Below are 14,251 nucleotides of genomic sequence, written 5' to 3'. Positions count from 1 at the left end.
CTCAGTCAGCGCAGTGTTTTGCCCATCAGCGCCTCTGAAGCGTGACTCCTGGCGCTGGAGCCTCATTGCCCGACTGGACTCCTCAGCTCGCTGTTTAGCATCTGGCTGCCGCTGCGTTCATTAGCTCGCCGCCCGACAAGTGAGTGAGACTCCTTTTGTCTGGACGGTATGCACACCATGACTGTGGAGCTCATTAGGATTTTAGAGGAAGTAGTCCATGTCTGGACGATCTTTGTCAGAGAGCGGTCGTCGCAGCTTCAGGGCAGCGTCTTAGCAGGGACTTCAGACTAGTCACACAAAGAACATGGTCAGAAAACATGACATATGTTGACATCTTGAATTTGAGCCGTCTCCCTCACCATCATGTCCCCGTTGGCCTCATTCGTCAACCTCTTGCTCCATCACTGTCTCTCGCCTCCTCACTGTAGCCTCCCTGTCTCCTAACTTCTCAGGTCCCTCACTAAATGATCATTTCTTCACCTGGTTTCTAATGTTTCTTCAGCAGCATCTAGGAACTGTGTCCAGACTGCTCCATAGTTCAAGTCAACTGTTCAGAGACATGAGATACAGCAGACAGACGGCTCCATTTAACCCCTAAATAAAGCTGGCAGAGCAGCCTGTCAGACACAGCGGCTTCTACCAGAGACCGGAAACATTGAGTTCACCATTATATTGAAATATCAACAAATCATGATGTTGGAGACAAACTCCACTCCTGAGTTTCATCATGAAAGAGTTTCAAGAGAGACTGTAGTGTCCAACACATGGAGGAGAAGGAACATTTATCCTGATAATTATTGTTATCTCGATAACTTTTTTTTTTATCCATATCTCCCATCCCTAGTCCACACTGTATATCATGGTTCAAACCTGGCTCTGGCGATGAGTTAAACGAATTCCTGTTGTTGCTCAGCAGTTGCTTAACACAAAGGACATAGATTCATGCTTTTTCAAGGTTCCAATTTAGAGGCGGCTGGTGTCAGATCATTAGCCAAACTCTCTTTCTATTTAATCCGAGCGATCCCAGATGGCTCCTCGGTGTCCCTGACTGCGTTCCACACAACTTGTCTCCTTCATTTCACGCTGGATTGAGGTGTAATTCTGCTGGATTGTTGTTACTGTGATGAGGCTAAACGGAACATTATTGCTGCTGTACATCACTTGCGGTGACTTCGTGGCTGCACCTCGAGTCAGAGGCACAACTTCGGTGGCAGAGCTTAAAACCTGCCTCTCCTTTAAGTAACAAAGATGGCTGATCCCATCCGACAGTTCAGATTAGCCCAACGATGCGTTGAATTACATCTCAATCTTCTTCAGGCCAATTGCCTCCAATGCTGGTTAGCTTTCTGTTTATGCTGCTAAATACGAAGGATTAGTTGTGTTTGTCGTTGTGATATGACCATCTATTAAAGATGCAGGATTAAGAAATAATCCCTGATGAAAGGATTCTCACCCCCTAATGATGCAGATGGTCGCCGAGACCCCGCTATTAATCCTGCAAAGGTTAAAGTCAAGAGGTTGCCGTCGCAGGTCGCTGACTCTCTGCACCAGTGGGACCATCTGGTCCTCAGAAACTGGCAGCTCCTTCTTTGTGTTTGTAACCCTCAATGATGTACATGGCTGTACAGTGTTCGCCCTGCAACATGGAGCGTGTGTTACGTGTTGGCTGCACAGGTTAGTGCCCTCGAAAGGGCCCCTTTGTTGCCAGTAGACAGTCGAGGTTCATCGCAGTTGTGTTGACTGGTTTTCTTGGAAATCAATTGGACTCACATGAAGACAGACCCCCATTTTTGGTGCAAAACAAAAGTTAATGTCTCCTAAAAATCTATAGATATGAAGCCCTGGTGTTGCTGCAGGATACAGCGTTTGTTTCCCGGAATTCCTCTTCATAGAGATTCAGGTGAAATGCTTGTCCATGGGCGGGAAGACACATTTCTCTTGTGTCATTACATCTGTTGTCAAAGACGTCTCCCACCATTAGAGAGTCTTAAAACTCTTTACAAGCGTTGGATCCTGATGCCGGGTGAAATGATGAGTCCAGTTTGGTGCAGTCGTGCTTCCCTCCCACCAGGGATTCGGCCTTTTTGACCAGCTTTCCCAATTAAAGCCCAGATGAAGGGACAAGTCCTCTCTTCAGTGGCATGAGTCATCGCCGGCAAAAGTGCTGATGTGAGCCGACAAACTGGCGACCGGCTCACTAACCATCAGGGCCAATTGGCTGCAGTGGTGGGAAGGTCTTGAGAATCTGAATTTGCTGAACAAATGATGGAGCCATGAAGGTTGTCCCAACATGGACACGCCAGATAGGACACCTCCCTGCTGCCGACTGATGACCTTTTCTACCGGCTGGACGCGGCTCTAATATATGCAGCGTGATTTCCTGCGCCGTGTTAGTTAAGAGGAAAAGTTAATTGGCATGGACGCGAAACAATTCCCTCCTCTATCAGAGGTAATTTTAGTGCAGGGTGGCTGCTCTCACTCGAGCGCACCAACAGCTCATTACTGCCACAAGATGCGCCGCAAGTTTGGAAACCATACCGCAATACCGCCTGCTGACAGGAGGGATTCAGACGGAAGGTGTCAAGTAAAATACGAGCTCACAAGAAAGCAACACTGAGCTGGAAGAATTAGACCGAGTTATGAGAGGACACCTGCCATGTACAGTGTTACATTGCAGGCGAATTGAATGTGTGAATATATGCAGGTCTGAGTGCTACAAAAGTGTGGAGCCTGAAGTGGGACGTGCGTGTCTTCTTTCATTTGCTGGATTTGTTCAGGGGGTTGCCAGTTTTATTCACATAGAATCCGTTCCGCTTCGTGTTCTTATTTACATGATCTGGCGCGTCAGAGTTCAGAAGGAAAAGAGTTTTGCTTATGGTGATGGCGAGTACAACTGTCGGTTGTCTCCCTCTAGAGGACTATCGTGATCACTGCACACTCTGCGTCTGTTTTCTCAAGTCACAACCGCTCGACTCCCTGATGTCTAGGATACGGGACGGACGCAGGCTATAGAGAAGTTTGAATTTCAATAGGAGTTTTTATTTAATGGTGATCACATGTAACAAGCCAACGGGCTGAATGACGCAAATTCAGTTTTGGCCCTCGACTGATGACGTCACCCAGTTGGTGTGACGTTAAGAAGTAAAGAATTATAGATAATCAGCAATGAAATCCAACCATATATATATATATATATATATATATATATATATATATATATATATATATATGTATATATATATATATATATATATATATATATATATATATATATATATATATATATATATATATATATATATGTATATATATATATATATATATATATATATATATATATACATCATCGTTCATTTCTGCTAAAGCAATATGGTTCTCCAATAAGCCTTCAGGAGACTTGTAAACATAACTTTTCATCTGTTTGTTTCAGTGGCAAATGAGGATGCAGAAAGCTCCAGCAGACCACAGGCCAGTTTTTCACGTGAGTAACATGGATTTGTGGATGAGTCATTATAAACACACCAAAGATCAGATACATTTCAGCCTTGTTTTTGAAAATTGTCCACCAGCTTGTACGTAAGATCAAGTTAAACTACACTTGACTTTGAGATCAGACATCCATTACAAGATAACCACACTCAAATATTCGATTCTTTTATGCAGGCAATCTTCATTTAAATACATTTTAAGACTATTCCTTAAATCGTAATCCTATGTTGTGAACTGGATCAGTGCACAGATCTAACCATTAGATGGCAGCAGTCGACAACTATTGCATGTGTTTGTCGCGGTTTTAAATCAAACTTGGTCCTTTGTTTTTCTTGAATTGTCAAATGGTGACGTCACGTGAAAATGGAGATGATGCCGTGATTTACAGGCGTTTTGTGTTTGGTCATAGGCTCAAAGTCCCAGAGCGCCTTATGGAACGCCATCACTGCAGGGATGGGGATCAAAGGGAAAGAGCAGAAGGCCCCTGCGAATGACCCTCGAAGTCCTGAGGAGATTCTGGCTGATGAACTTCCTGCTGCAGATGAGCCAGATGCCACAGAGAAAACTGCCATCAGGTTTGGTGACGCTATATTGAGCTGTTATTGTTGGCTGCCAACTGCGGGAAAATGCTATGTTTTATGCCACATAGTCAGAGTTTGGTCCCCCATCACTGCTCAGGATTCGTTTTTGTTCACAAACACTGATCTGTTATATACATCCCATGAGGCTCTGCACCCAAATGCTGGGGACAGAACGATCTAAAGCCAAGGAGAGCTTAGTGTTTTAGGGGTCATGGCCGAGAAGAGGACTTCAGGGGACAAACTTGAGCCACATTCTTTAGGGTTGAATCCAAAAACACCAAGAATCTTGGCGACCCAGAGGTGATGCTGCCAGTGAGATGGCTCATGCATGTTTGTTTTCTGGCGCGTGGTTGAGGCAGGCTCTTCCAGTGTCTTAGGGTGGTTTCACACTGCGGGTACTGTCTCGGGTGGCCTGAGTACGATGCACCCCCTGCTGTGCAGCCTTGCACCTCTGCGCTTTAGGCCATGTCCCTTTTTTTCCTCCTCAGCTGGCGGCTCTCCGCGCAAAATAGCTGGTTTGTGACCCATGACGAAGCACGTCTCTAGGAAGTCATCATCAGCCGCGCGACAACCTATTTACCACCATGGGCTTGACCACCTTATTTCGATGTCAGTTCTTAACTCTACGAGTCGTCGTCACCTCAAATATGAAATGATGACAGAGAGTTTCACAGCCTTTCCTCCTCGCTGTCCTCATGCAGACTGCTGTGAGATCACAGCAGTGAAAACAGTTATTGCAGAGCGCAGCCTTATTCATTTGAGCAAATCTGTCTGTCAATAAAATCTGGTGTTTATCAGCCTCATAAAGGGGAAAACACCTGAGTTATCAAACATCTGCACACATTGTGAGTCCCGGACCGCTGCAGCACAATTTTCCAGCAGCTCCCATCTACATACCTCTGTGTTCTGGGAGTTTGAGAAGTTGTTTTTGAACCATGTTGTGCGCCCAGACAGCGATCAGACCCAGCATCGTTTCCAGCATTTAGCACTGAGTCGTCTGAGGATCAAGTCCAAAACCCCTCTCGCTTGTGTTCACATCTCGGACATCTGAGCCGAACGCACTTTGTCCCGAGACAGAGCGCTCAGTGTGAAACCACCCTCACATTTCCTTGACACCCACACACACTCGCCGAGCCACGTGCGCACACACACACCGTGCTAATTGCCATGTATGGCTGCTGACCTCAGGGGACGCGGCCATGATTGATTCCACCTTGATAACAAGGACTTCAAACGGCCATTAACATAATTTGTTGTCACTTTTAGAATATTGACCGTCTTTTAACGGCTGATTCCAATTAACCTTGATGGCTCCGGAGACTGCTTCAAATGCTGCAGGTGGCCGGCGGTGAGCGCTGCACGGCGGACACCAGGAATCCTGCCTAAAAAGACAATTACATGGCTTTAATTGCATGCAAAATAGACAAGGAGCGATCGCTCACATGTAAGAGGGAGTGAATGTAAATGAACACTCGACTCCCCTGTAATCAGTCCCCACTGGATTTCCCCGGATTTTATTGACTGTTGCAGCCAAAAATGCCCAGTTTTGCAGCAGATTTCTTTAAGAACTGCAGTGAAAGTTGCAATCATTCATGGTTCTGGAACAACATGATGGGAAACAAGGACTTTTGCAAATGAACTTGTAAAAAACTAGTGTCTGTTTTATCCTAAAAAAAAAAAGCTACAGGCTGCAACTATTTTAATCAAATATCCTTCATTTGTAAAACGCAAACAAAATATTTCTAGTGCAAAGGATGCTAAAATAAGTCCTTCTCATGACAATGTTCCGTGACTAGTTTCCGGGCTGTTTTGTTCCGGAGCTCCTCACCAGGGCGGAGCCTGACGGACTTTGGGTGGGCGGAGTCTGAGAGGTAAAGGTGTGTGTGTGAGCAGCTCTTTCAAACAGTAGCGGCTGAACTGTTCTACAGGGTCAGGATTTAGAGGGTCAGAAATGGATCTGGCGGTCGGCCATGTTTCGTTACATCCGCCCCGTATAGTGTTCGGGTGAAGCTGCACTAAGTTCCCTCTTCACTTCCGTCTATTCTACGTTTCAGTCATGGGAATTTGGACATTTAGGATTCCGGATCCTTCACGTCCGTATCGTGACCCTTGGCGGCAAAACTTGTCGATAAATGTGAGCGTTTGGTGTCACGCTTCATCTCAACAAGGAGGGAGGGAATATGATGCTGCACATGCCACGTAGCGGGGCGGGGCAAAAGGAGACTAGTGTCTCGCAGATACATAGATCATGTATCATGCATATGTTAATGCAATAGCTAATGATGGATTCCTGTGCTGTAGGCTGTGGTCTGGCACGAGACAGAAGGGAAGGATCCATCATTAATCTACAGTCCTCTGAAGACCATGTTGTTACCATCAGTTATTCTGATGTGTGCGCCCGGGACCGTCTTCTCAGAAGGGTTTATTGAGAACATGGATCCATTGTCACACCCTGTCAGACGCTCACACGGGAGTGAATCACGTCCTGTGTCCTTGTGAAGATGGACCGCTGGCAGGTAGCGTCACATGGTGAATTACTCTTGGAGGCATGAAGGGCTAAATAATACTTTTCCCAGATGACTACGCCACTCTCCCTGCGTGTCCCACTCTTCCAGACCCTCCAGGTCTGGTGACTCCCCAGCACCTCACTATTTTCCCGTATGACCTTCTATACAGCCAGTGATGCTAGCTAGAAGTGGCTGTCACGTAAAGCCCTTGTGAGTTCAGCACTTAAAACTCTGCACCTCCGCTCTCAAATCTTGGTCCACAGAAAGTGTCGCCCCCCTTCTGTGCGCTCTCCCATTACACCACTCGATGTCTCAGGCCTTCTCTGGCGCCGAGGAGAAGAAAGTGATTTTCCACATGAGCTGACACAGTCTGATATAAACAACCACCTGATTGAAATAAACAAAAGCGTTATTTGTCTTTCTGCTGTCGCGTTAAAGCGTCGCCAAACATGGATGGTCTGTGGAGAGGAAACAAATGGATGAAAGGAAAGACTGCAGGTGGGGATTCAGTGTTTTAAGTGGCTCATCGGTGTGTGTTTCTAATTTGTCCCCTAAAACACAAGCACCAGTTCTAGTTTTGACTATTGATGCCCCTGGTTATGCAGCTCTTCACGGACCGGAGGCTTAGCTTCTGAGTGGACTGCCATTCTCATCTTTTGTCTGGGAAATCCCACAGAGGTCAGCGGATGTCTCGGTCCTGGCGACGTCGGTTAATAGAGGGTAAATCCTCGGGGAGAGTGGGGGTCTGCAACCGCCGCACACACGCTGAGATTATGGTTCAGGGTGATTAAAAGGGACAGAATTCACAGTAATCCATAAAGTGATGTAACCCAGCGGCACCTGCGAGGCCAGAGCTGCACGTTATCCTCCGGAGGATGATAATGAAATTTTACTGAAGAATGGAGGGAGGTCACCTGATGTGTAGGAGGAATGACAGGAGAGTGAGTTAAAGGACGGCGGCGATCGACAGCCTGAGCTGGACTGGAAGTGAGGGAGTCTTTTATTGTTGTTCTTTTATGGAGAATCCTGAATCACCAAAAACCAAAACTGAGCCTGCTTTGACATTACATGCATCTTACTCTCACCTGTCAACGTGTGTCGTATAAAGCCGAGGACCTGCTGTCCTGTCTGGGTCAGATCAAACGAGGCCAAACAAGATGACAAAACAAGTCACGGTCTCAAGACAAAGGGTGAGGTTTGGAAGGGTTGGGGTTTGAGAACTCAACTTTAAGATGTGTGTTTGGTAGTGATAGGTAGGTGAGGTATCATGGAACAGTTTTGCAGCGTTGTTGAAACAGCGTCCTCATTTTCAGAGTGATTCATTGAATTTGCTTTTACTCTACCTGAATCAGTCGAAGGCTAAAGCTTTGACTCTAAATAGCTTTTTGATCGTAATATCAACATGCTTTGTTGGTGTCAGGTTTCTTTCTAAACAGTTGAATATGAGCGTTCCATGTTCAGATCCATCACCATGTGTACTGAAAATGAAAATGTCAGTCAGGACTCAGGATTCTTAGTAACTCTGTCGTGTCATGTTCAGGTTACAGAACTGCTTCCTCACAGCAGAAACATGTGACTCTCGCAATTCAAAGACAAAGGAATTTGGTTTGCTCTTTTTCACATTTGTTCACATCGGGAGAATGGCCGTTTGATTCTTCTGAAATGGTTTTTGGGGCTCGTGAAACAACACAGTAAAGAGCATTCAGCCGTGGAGTGAGTGACATTACACAGAATACCAAGCCATTACTGTACGCAGTCTTGCTGACTCGGTTGTTTCGGGCCATTACCTGAGTATATTGCGTTCTGAAGTGGGGACTGGAGTGAAGTACGTTGTTCTTAAAGGTGTTTTATTGATTCATCTGCACCACAGAGACTCGGTTTAACGTTGTTGAGTTGATTGTGTTTTGTGTCTGGCTAATAGGTACAACTTTTTTTTGTTTCATTGTCCCTCAGAAACATTACTGTCTCAGCGAGGCGGAGTTAGTAAGAGTCATGTTTGGACACTGAGTCGGAGGAGGAGCTGGGGCGGGGGTGAGGAAGTCATTTAAACAGCTTTTCACATTCGCTGCTGGACTCCTGACATCTTGTGATACCTCAAGTAAATTTATGAAGACATGGTAACGCAATAAAACCCTGACAGGCGGCTTCACGTTACGTCTGAGTTATGTCATGCTGTGACACTACAAGGTCTGAGGAGTTACTGCGGGAACCTTCGTCTCACCTTCCACCACATCTCTGCTACACTTCTATCACTGCCCCCAGTGTCCACTCTGTTGACTCCCCCTTCTACTTCAAACTGTCACTTTTGTCCAATAAACCTCAATAAACCCTTGTGAGAAGACGGCCCCGGGCGCACACATCAGAATAACTGATGGTAACAACATGGTCTTCAGAGAAGACGCAGGACTGTAGATTAATGATGGATCCTTCCCTTCTGTCTCGTGCCAGACCACAGCCTACAGCACAGGAATCCATCATTAGCTCCCTCAAAAAAGCAACAAAAAAACTTATGTATGATACATGATCTATGTATATGTGAGGCACTAGCCTCCTATCACCCCACTCTCTCACCGGGAAGTGTGGCATCATCTTTCCTCCATTCTTGTTGAGACGAAGTGCGACGCCAAACGCTCACAGTTGCCCACAAATATGGCCTGCACGGGTCGCGATTCAGACGTGAAGGATCCAGAATCCTAAATGTCCAAATTCCCATGACTGAAATGTAGAATAGACGGAACTAAAGAGTGGAACTCACTAGTGCGGCATCACCAGAACACTATACGGGGCGGACGTAAACAAACATGGCCGACCGCCAGATCCATCTCTGACCCTTTGCTTCCCGACCCTGTGGACCACATCAGCAGCTACTGTTTGAATGAACCGCTCACACACACCTTTACCTCTCAGACCCCCATCCAAAGCTATGTCAGGCTCTGCCCTCGTGAGGAGCTCCGGAAAAGAACAACGCTGTCAGCCCGGAAACTACTACTAGATCAAGGTATCATGACAATAAATACCCGGAGTATTTTGTTTTCTTCACTGCTCTTCTGTCATGAAAGGCGATCTATAAATCCAGTTCTTTGAGGAGACCATTGAGATGCTCCAGATTCCTGGTCCATGTCACATCCAGGCTGTAACATCTACATCCATCCAGCCTCTCATCCGACTGAGTAGCTTGATTGATTTTGGCAGCCATTTGAGATGACAGATCTGCTGCGTGAGCCAAAATCCTTTTTAAGACTTGGGAAAAAAATCCATCATAGTAATTTCATTTGTCAGAGGAGATGAAAGGAAGGACTTTTCCACTGGAGATAAGTTATTCCTCATTAGCTATGATTAGATTTCCCAAAGGAGAGGAGTTGCTGGTTTTCTCAAGTAAATGCTCCTCTGTGCTTTAAGCGGGAAGTTTGTCGCCTTATTTGTGTCTCGCTCACCTAAAATTCAAGACACACACAAGCTGCCCCGTGGCAGGAATTGTGATCCACCACCGAGCTAATTGGAAGCCCTGCGCCGCTGTGAAGTTTATCAGGAGATTAAAGCGACTATCTTTTCCTGGCAGACTGATTTGGAGCGTGGACCCCTCCTTTGGTTGCGGGAGGTTTTGGGGCTCCTGCTGTTCTCCATGAGCTGCGTCTCCCACCGGCTCATCCCAGTGATCCCACACTTGACTCGTCGTTTGAGATCGGCTGTTTGGGCAGCGTGAGACTTTCAACACGCAAGATATGTGGTGATGACTTGGAGTGAGGGAGGCCAGACTCAAGCACAGGTGGAGAGGGGAGACGGGAACATGTTGTTGGAATGTGAGGAGTGGAGGGATGAAGAAGAGGTAGATGAGAGCAAGGGAGGAGGGTCAGTCAAGATAGATACAGACTTAAAGACAAAGAAGAAGATTGGGATAGTTACATTGTTTCCAGATTGTGGGAAGGGGGTTTGAAGATGGTGAGGCTTCTGGACCTCCAGCAGGCTTGAGAACCTGGAAACAGGCAGATTAGGAGTGCGGTTACAAGCTAAAGAGCCAAGACAGAGACCTTTCTCTTGGTGAGTAACGCTCAAGCAACAAGCTACATGCAGCTTAATGGTGAGACCAGGATTGTCAGGACGGACAGGGTCTAGGACAGGTGTGGAGGTGATGGTGACCAACCAGGTTTTTGGAAGAAATCCCACCATACCAACTGTCCTTCTTGAGGAACATCAAGAGAGTGGAGGGACGAGAGAGAATTTACCGTAGGAACGCGAAGTAACCATCCGGCAACACAGGAAACGGACAAGCACACACAAAAAAAACTGAAACACAACAGGCGAAGAAAAGACAAAATGAAAGCACAGAAACAAACATAACACCTTCAGGGGAAACCAATTCATCTTTCCCATTTCATGAGGTGGTAAACTCCGTTCAGAACAGGCTGTCACGCTGGAGCTCGGCTCCTTCATGGACACGTCTCAGCAGCCGCAGGTGAAACAGGAAGTGCTGTCTTCTAGGCTGCAGGATTAATGGAATGAATCATCTGCTTCCAGCACGTAATGGTTTTGTAGCACCACAAGAGAACAGTGTTCAACGTTTGAAACCAGGGTCTTCTGGGTTGACTTTAATTCTGCGCTAATGAAACGGTATTGATTGTATTGGATCCATCAGTGACGTGTAGCGGAGCGGAGCTGCTGGAGACGGAGGTCAGATTGAAGCACCTTGCTCAGTTATACGTTGATGAATCGAAAGTCGTGTCATTATCGCCGCTTCAAACCAAACCATCGCTCGGTCTTGGCTGCAGCCTGTTTTCACATCTGCTCCAGTGCTCCTCAACCTCTCCATCCTGATGGGTTTTCTCTTCTCCTGGTGCCACCTTTGACCTTTTCAAATCTGCCTTAAGTAATAGCAGGCTTATTCCTCTGGGATGGGTCCTCCTCCATCATCTAGTAAATGAATACATCTTCATGATGCAGCCAGTGGAGTCTCTCTCACCTTCTCCCGCCGCCACCTCGGCTGATGGAGGAGGGCAGCTGCTAATGCAGAGTTATATTTTGTAATGAATGGTCTTTACCAAAGTGGGATCATTACCGCCAAGGCGAGGGCTATTTTGATTCATATCCGCTCGCCTGGAAATTTGAATGAGCTCTAAATTTTTCATGTACATCTACGCCAGGCCCTCGAATGTCTGCGGCGGCACCGACTTTTATCAACTCTCTCAGAAATGTTGTTCCATTAAGACACTTGAAATAATTGGGTCATTGTTGTGACCGCTGGCAGTGATTGTTATTCTTGATGCACATTTTGATTCCGGTTTATTCTTAGAATCTGTTATGAAATGCTCCTTGGTTGAAAAGAAGTCTGAACATCCCATAATGAGAGTTATGCAGGCCTCATCTGGTGAAGCACAAATATACATCTCTTCCTTCATTGATGGAATATTAAGATTCGGGAAGTTTCCCGATTCATTCTTGACATTTATATTAGCTAGAAATTGCCGACTTGCTTGAGCACGTTCCCCCAGCCTTGAGTTTGACTCTCTGCGTCCCAAATATCCCAGCAACTTGGAGTGAGAGGCGGGGACACCCTGGACGGCTCACCAGTCCATCACAACAAGCACTCGTCGGGACATGGTTTGGACAGTGGGAGGAAACCAGAGTGCCCTGCCTAGACCCAGGGTCACTGCTGGAGCCAGAGTCTCTTGTCTTGTCTTGTCTATGGACTCACCAACTTTGTGCCTCTTCACCCCAGGGTTGTCCTTCTTTAAGTGAGTCACCATTGTATTTTCATTTCATTTAATCTCTTTTCATTCAATCTTTGTTCCAGATTTTGCTCGCTACATTTGAAAATTCTCACTCAGGTGTGAGCCAGCTGCACCCTGCCCCTCACCTCTCACCCCCATCATCAATCACCTTTACTATAATGCACCTGATCCTTCGCCCTGGCAGCAATACAAAAGTCCCCCCCCGAGGGCGGAGCCTCTCTGGAGAGCTGTCTTGGTCCCGTAATATCGAGAAAGTGAAAATGTGAGTCATTGTGGTTGCGACTTCTTATTTCTATATGATTATTCTCCATTGTGCCGCTGGTCTCCGTGACAACGGCAGTTGCCACGAGCAAAAGGCCACTGCATTTCATCACATGCAACATTGTTTTTGCTCACAACCAAAATAGCCACATGGCTGTTTCTTTCCCCCTCAAGCTGTTTCATTCATCAGTTGCCAATGTAATTAGAGTATTGTGTGATTCCTTGAGTCTGAGAGCTCCGGGCCATGACTCTCTCTCTCACCACGGCGGCATTCTGGACCTGCTTCTTCATGCACCGTCTTGACGTGTGATGAATATTGGGGACGGTGTTACAGGACGGTGTGCGGCAGGTTGTGTTACTGAGGGACAGACTGAAGCCTCTTTAGTCATGGGTCCATTTTTCCCTGCATCACTTGGCGTCAGCAAACATTTTCACTCCAAAAACGCTGAACAAGTTGGTGAACCATTTCTAAAGGAGTCGTACAGTATGTTGACGTCGGCTCGTCCAACTCCTATCTTCACTCCAAACGTACGAACAGTATGGGAGTAGGGGATGCACCACGGTTGAGTCGGCAGTGCTGCAACTTCAGCGTGTTTCAGGCGACATTTGTCCCGTTAAATGCTGAAGAAGCGGAAACTCAGAGAGTGTTCAGAGCCCAGATGTGATGGTGAAGTATGCAGCTCGAGAAAATTCATCATCGAGAGGAAGAAGCGAAATAGAAGAGAAGATGATCACAGCAGGTGCTGAGGGCTGAAAAGCTGACCCGCCATTTTGACTCTCCACTGACCTCCTTTTTCACGCGACTTGAGGGATGAGGGGGAGTAGTTTTGGTCACTGGTTTGGTTCACCTCAATACCCTGATGGATCATGATGTTCCGCCAGTGGTGGCTCCTGCATTTGAGCGGTGGGAAGCATGGCTTCATTTTGTTTTGCTGTGTAACTAATTTTAACCGTAGTTCAGTGACATCGCCCGAACAGTGACCCCATCACACCTTGGAGGAGGTGAAGAGGATCTGGCTCTGTAAGATGTTGGATGACAGAGACCGACGGAGGGTGTAGTCATGTGATCTTTGCTAGCACAAAATGAAATCGTCTTATTCGGTTCAAGTGAAGCTGTTTTTAAAAGCAACAATTGTAATTTGACGCCGACACGCGCCGCTGCGGCGCACCATCAATCGAGAGCTCCTCCTCTGACTTGACCAATGTGACAAAAATCTCTAATCCATGCTGAAAATCAATTTCCAATCCTTCAGTCACCCTTGGAGAAGATTTGGTTCATGACCAGGGAGTCTAGGTTATTGATGTCAGTGGCCGAGCAAGGTGACCTTCACGCTCCTTGGAGATAAGATGCATGTCTGCTGTTCATCAGAGAAGCCAAGGCGGGAGCCTCTTGAGGACGAAGGCTGAGCTCCCGTTTCCATTCACCTGCTCCTAGTGAAATGAAACATTCTCTTCCAAATATTACAGCTGGTCGTGTGAGGACACTTTCTTTAAACAGCTCTGTGAGTTTTTAACCATCAAGCCAACGTCCTTCTGACCTTTTCCTGAAGTTTTTTGATGGCAAATCGTCGCCTCCGGTGTCACACGTTCATGCTACATCGGGTCTCTGCGGTGTAAACCCGCGAACAGCAAGCGGAGAAGTGCCACTGCGGTTTTCGCCTCAAGATGACCCGCAAGCCTTTCCCCT

The 14,251-nt window shown here is 46.6% G+C and overlaps 1 protein-coding gene across 6 annotated transcripts in view; it reads left to right on the top strand.

Annotated features, from left to right (window-relative positions):
- Positions 1 to 14,251, top strand: part of pde1cb (phosphodiesterase 1C, calmodulin-dependent b) — an 86,706-nt gene that overhangs the window by 17,566 nt on the left and 54,889 nt on the right. For all 6 annotated transcript variants that reach the window (XM_053882258.1, XM_053882262.1, XM_053882259.1 and 3 more), the window contains 2 exons: positions 3,431 to 3,481; positions 3,899 to 4,064. In XM_053882258.1, the coding sequence (XP_053738233.1) occupies positions 3,431 to 3,481; positions 3,899 to 4,064 (217 nt within the window). The remainder of the gene's footprint in view (positions 1 to 3,430; positions 3,482 to 3,898; positions 4,065 to 14,251) is intronic.

Source organism: Synchiropus splendidus, chromosome 13 (genome assembly GCF_027744825.2).
Source record: "Synchiropus splendidus isolate RoL2022-P1 chromosome 13, RoL_Sspl_1.0, whole genome shotgun sequence".
NCBI classification, from domain to species: domain Eukaryota; kingdom Metazoa; phylum Chordata; class Actinopteri; order Syngnathiformes; family Callionymidae; genus Synchiropus; species Synchiropus splendidus.
This window is presented reverse-complemented; position numbering and strand designations above follow the sequence as displayed.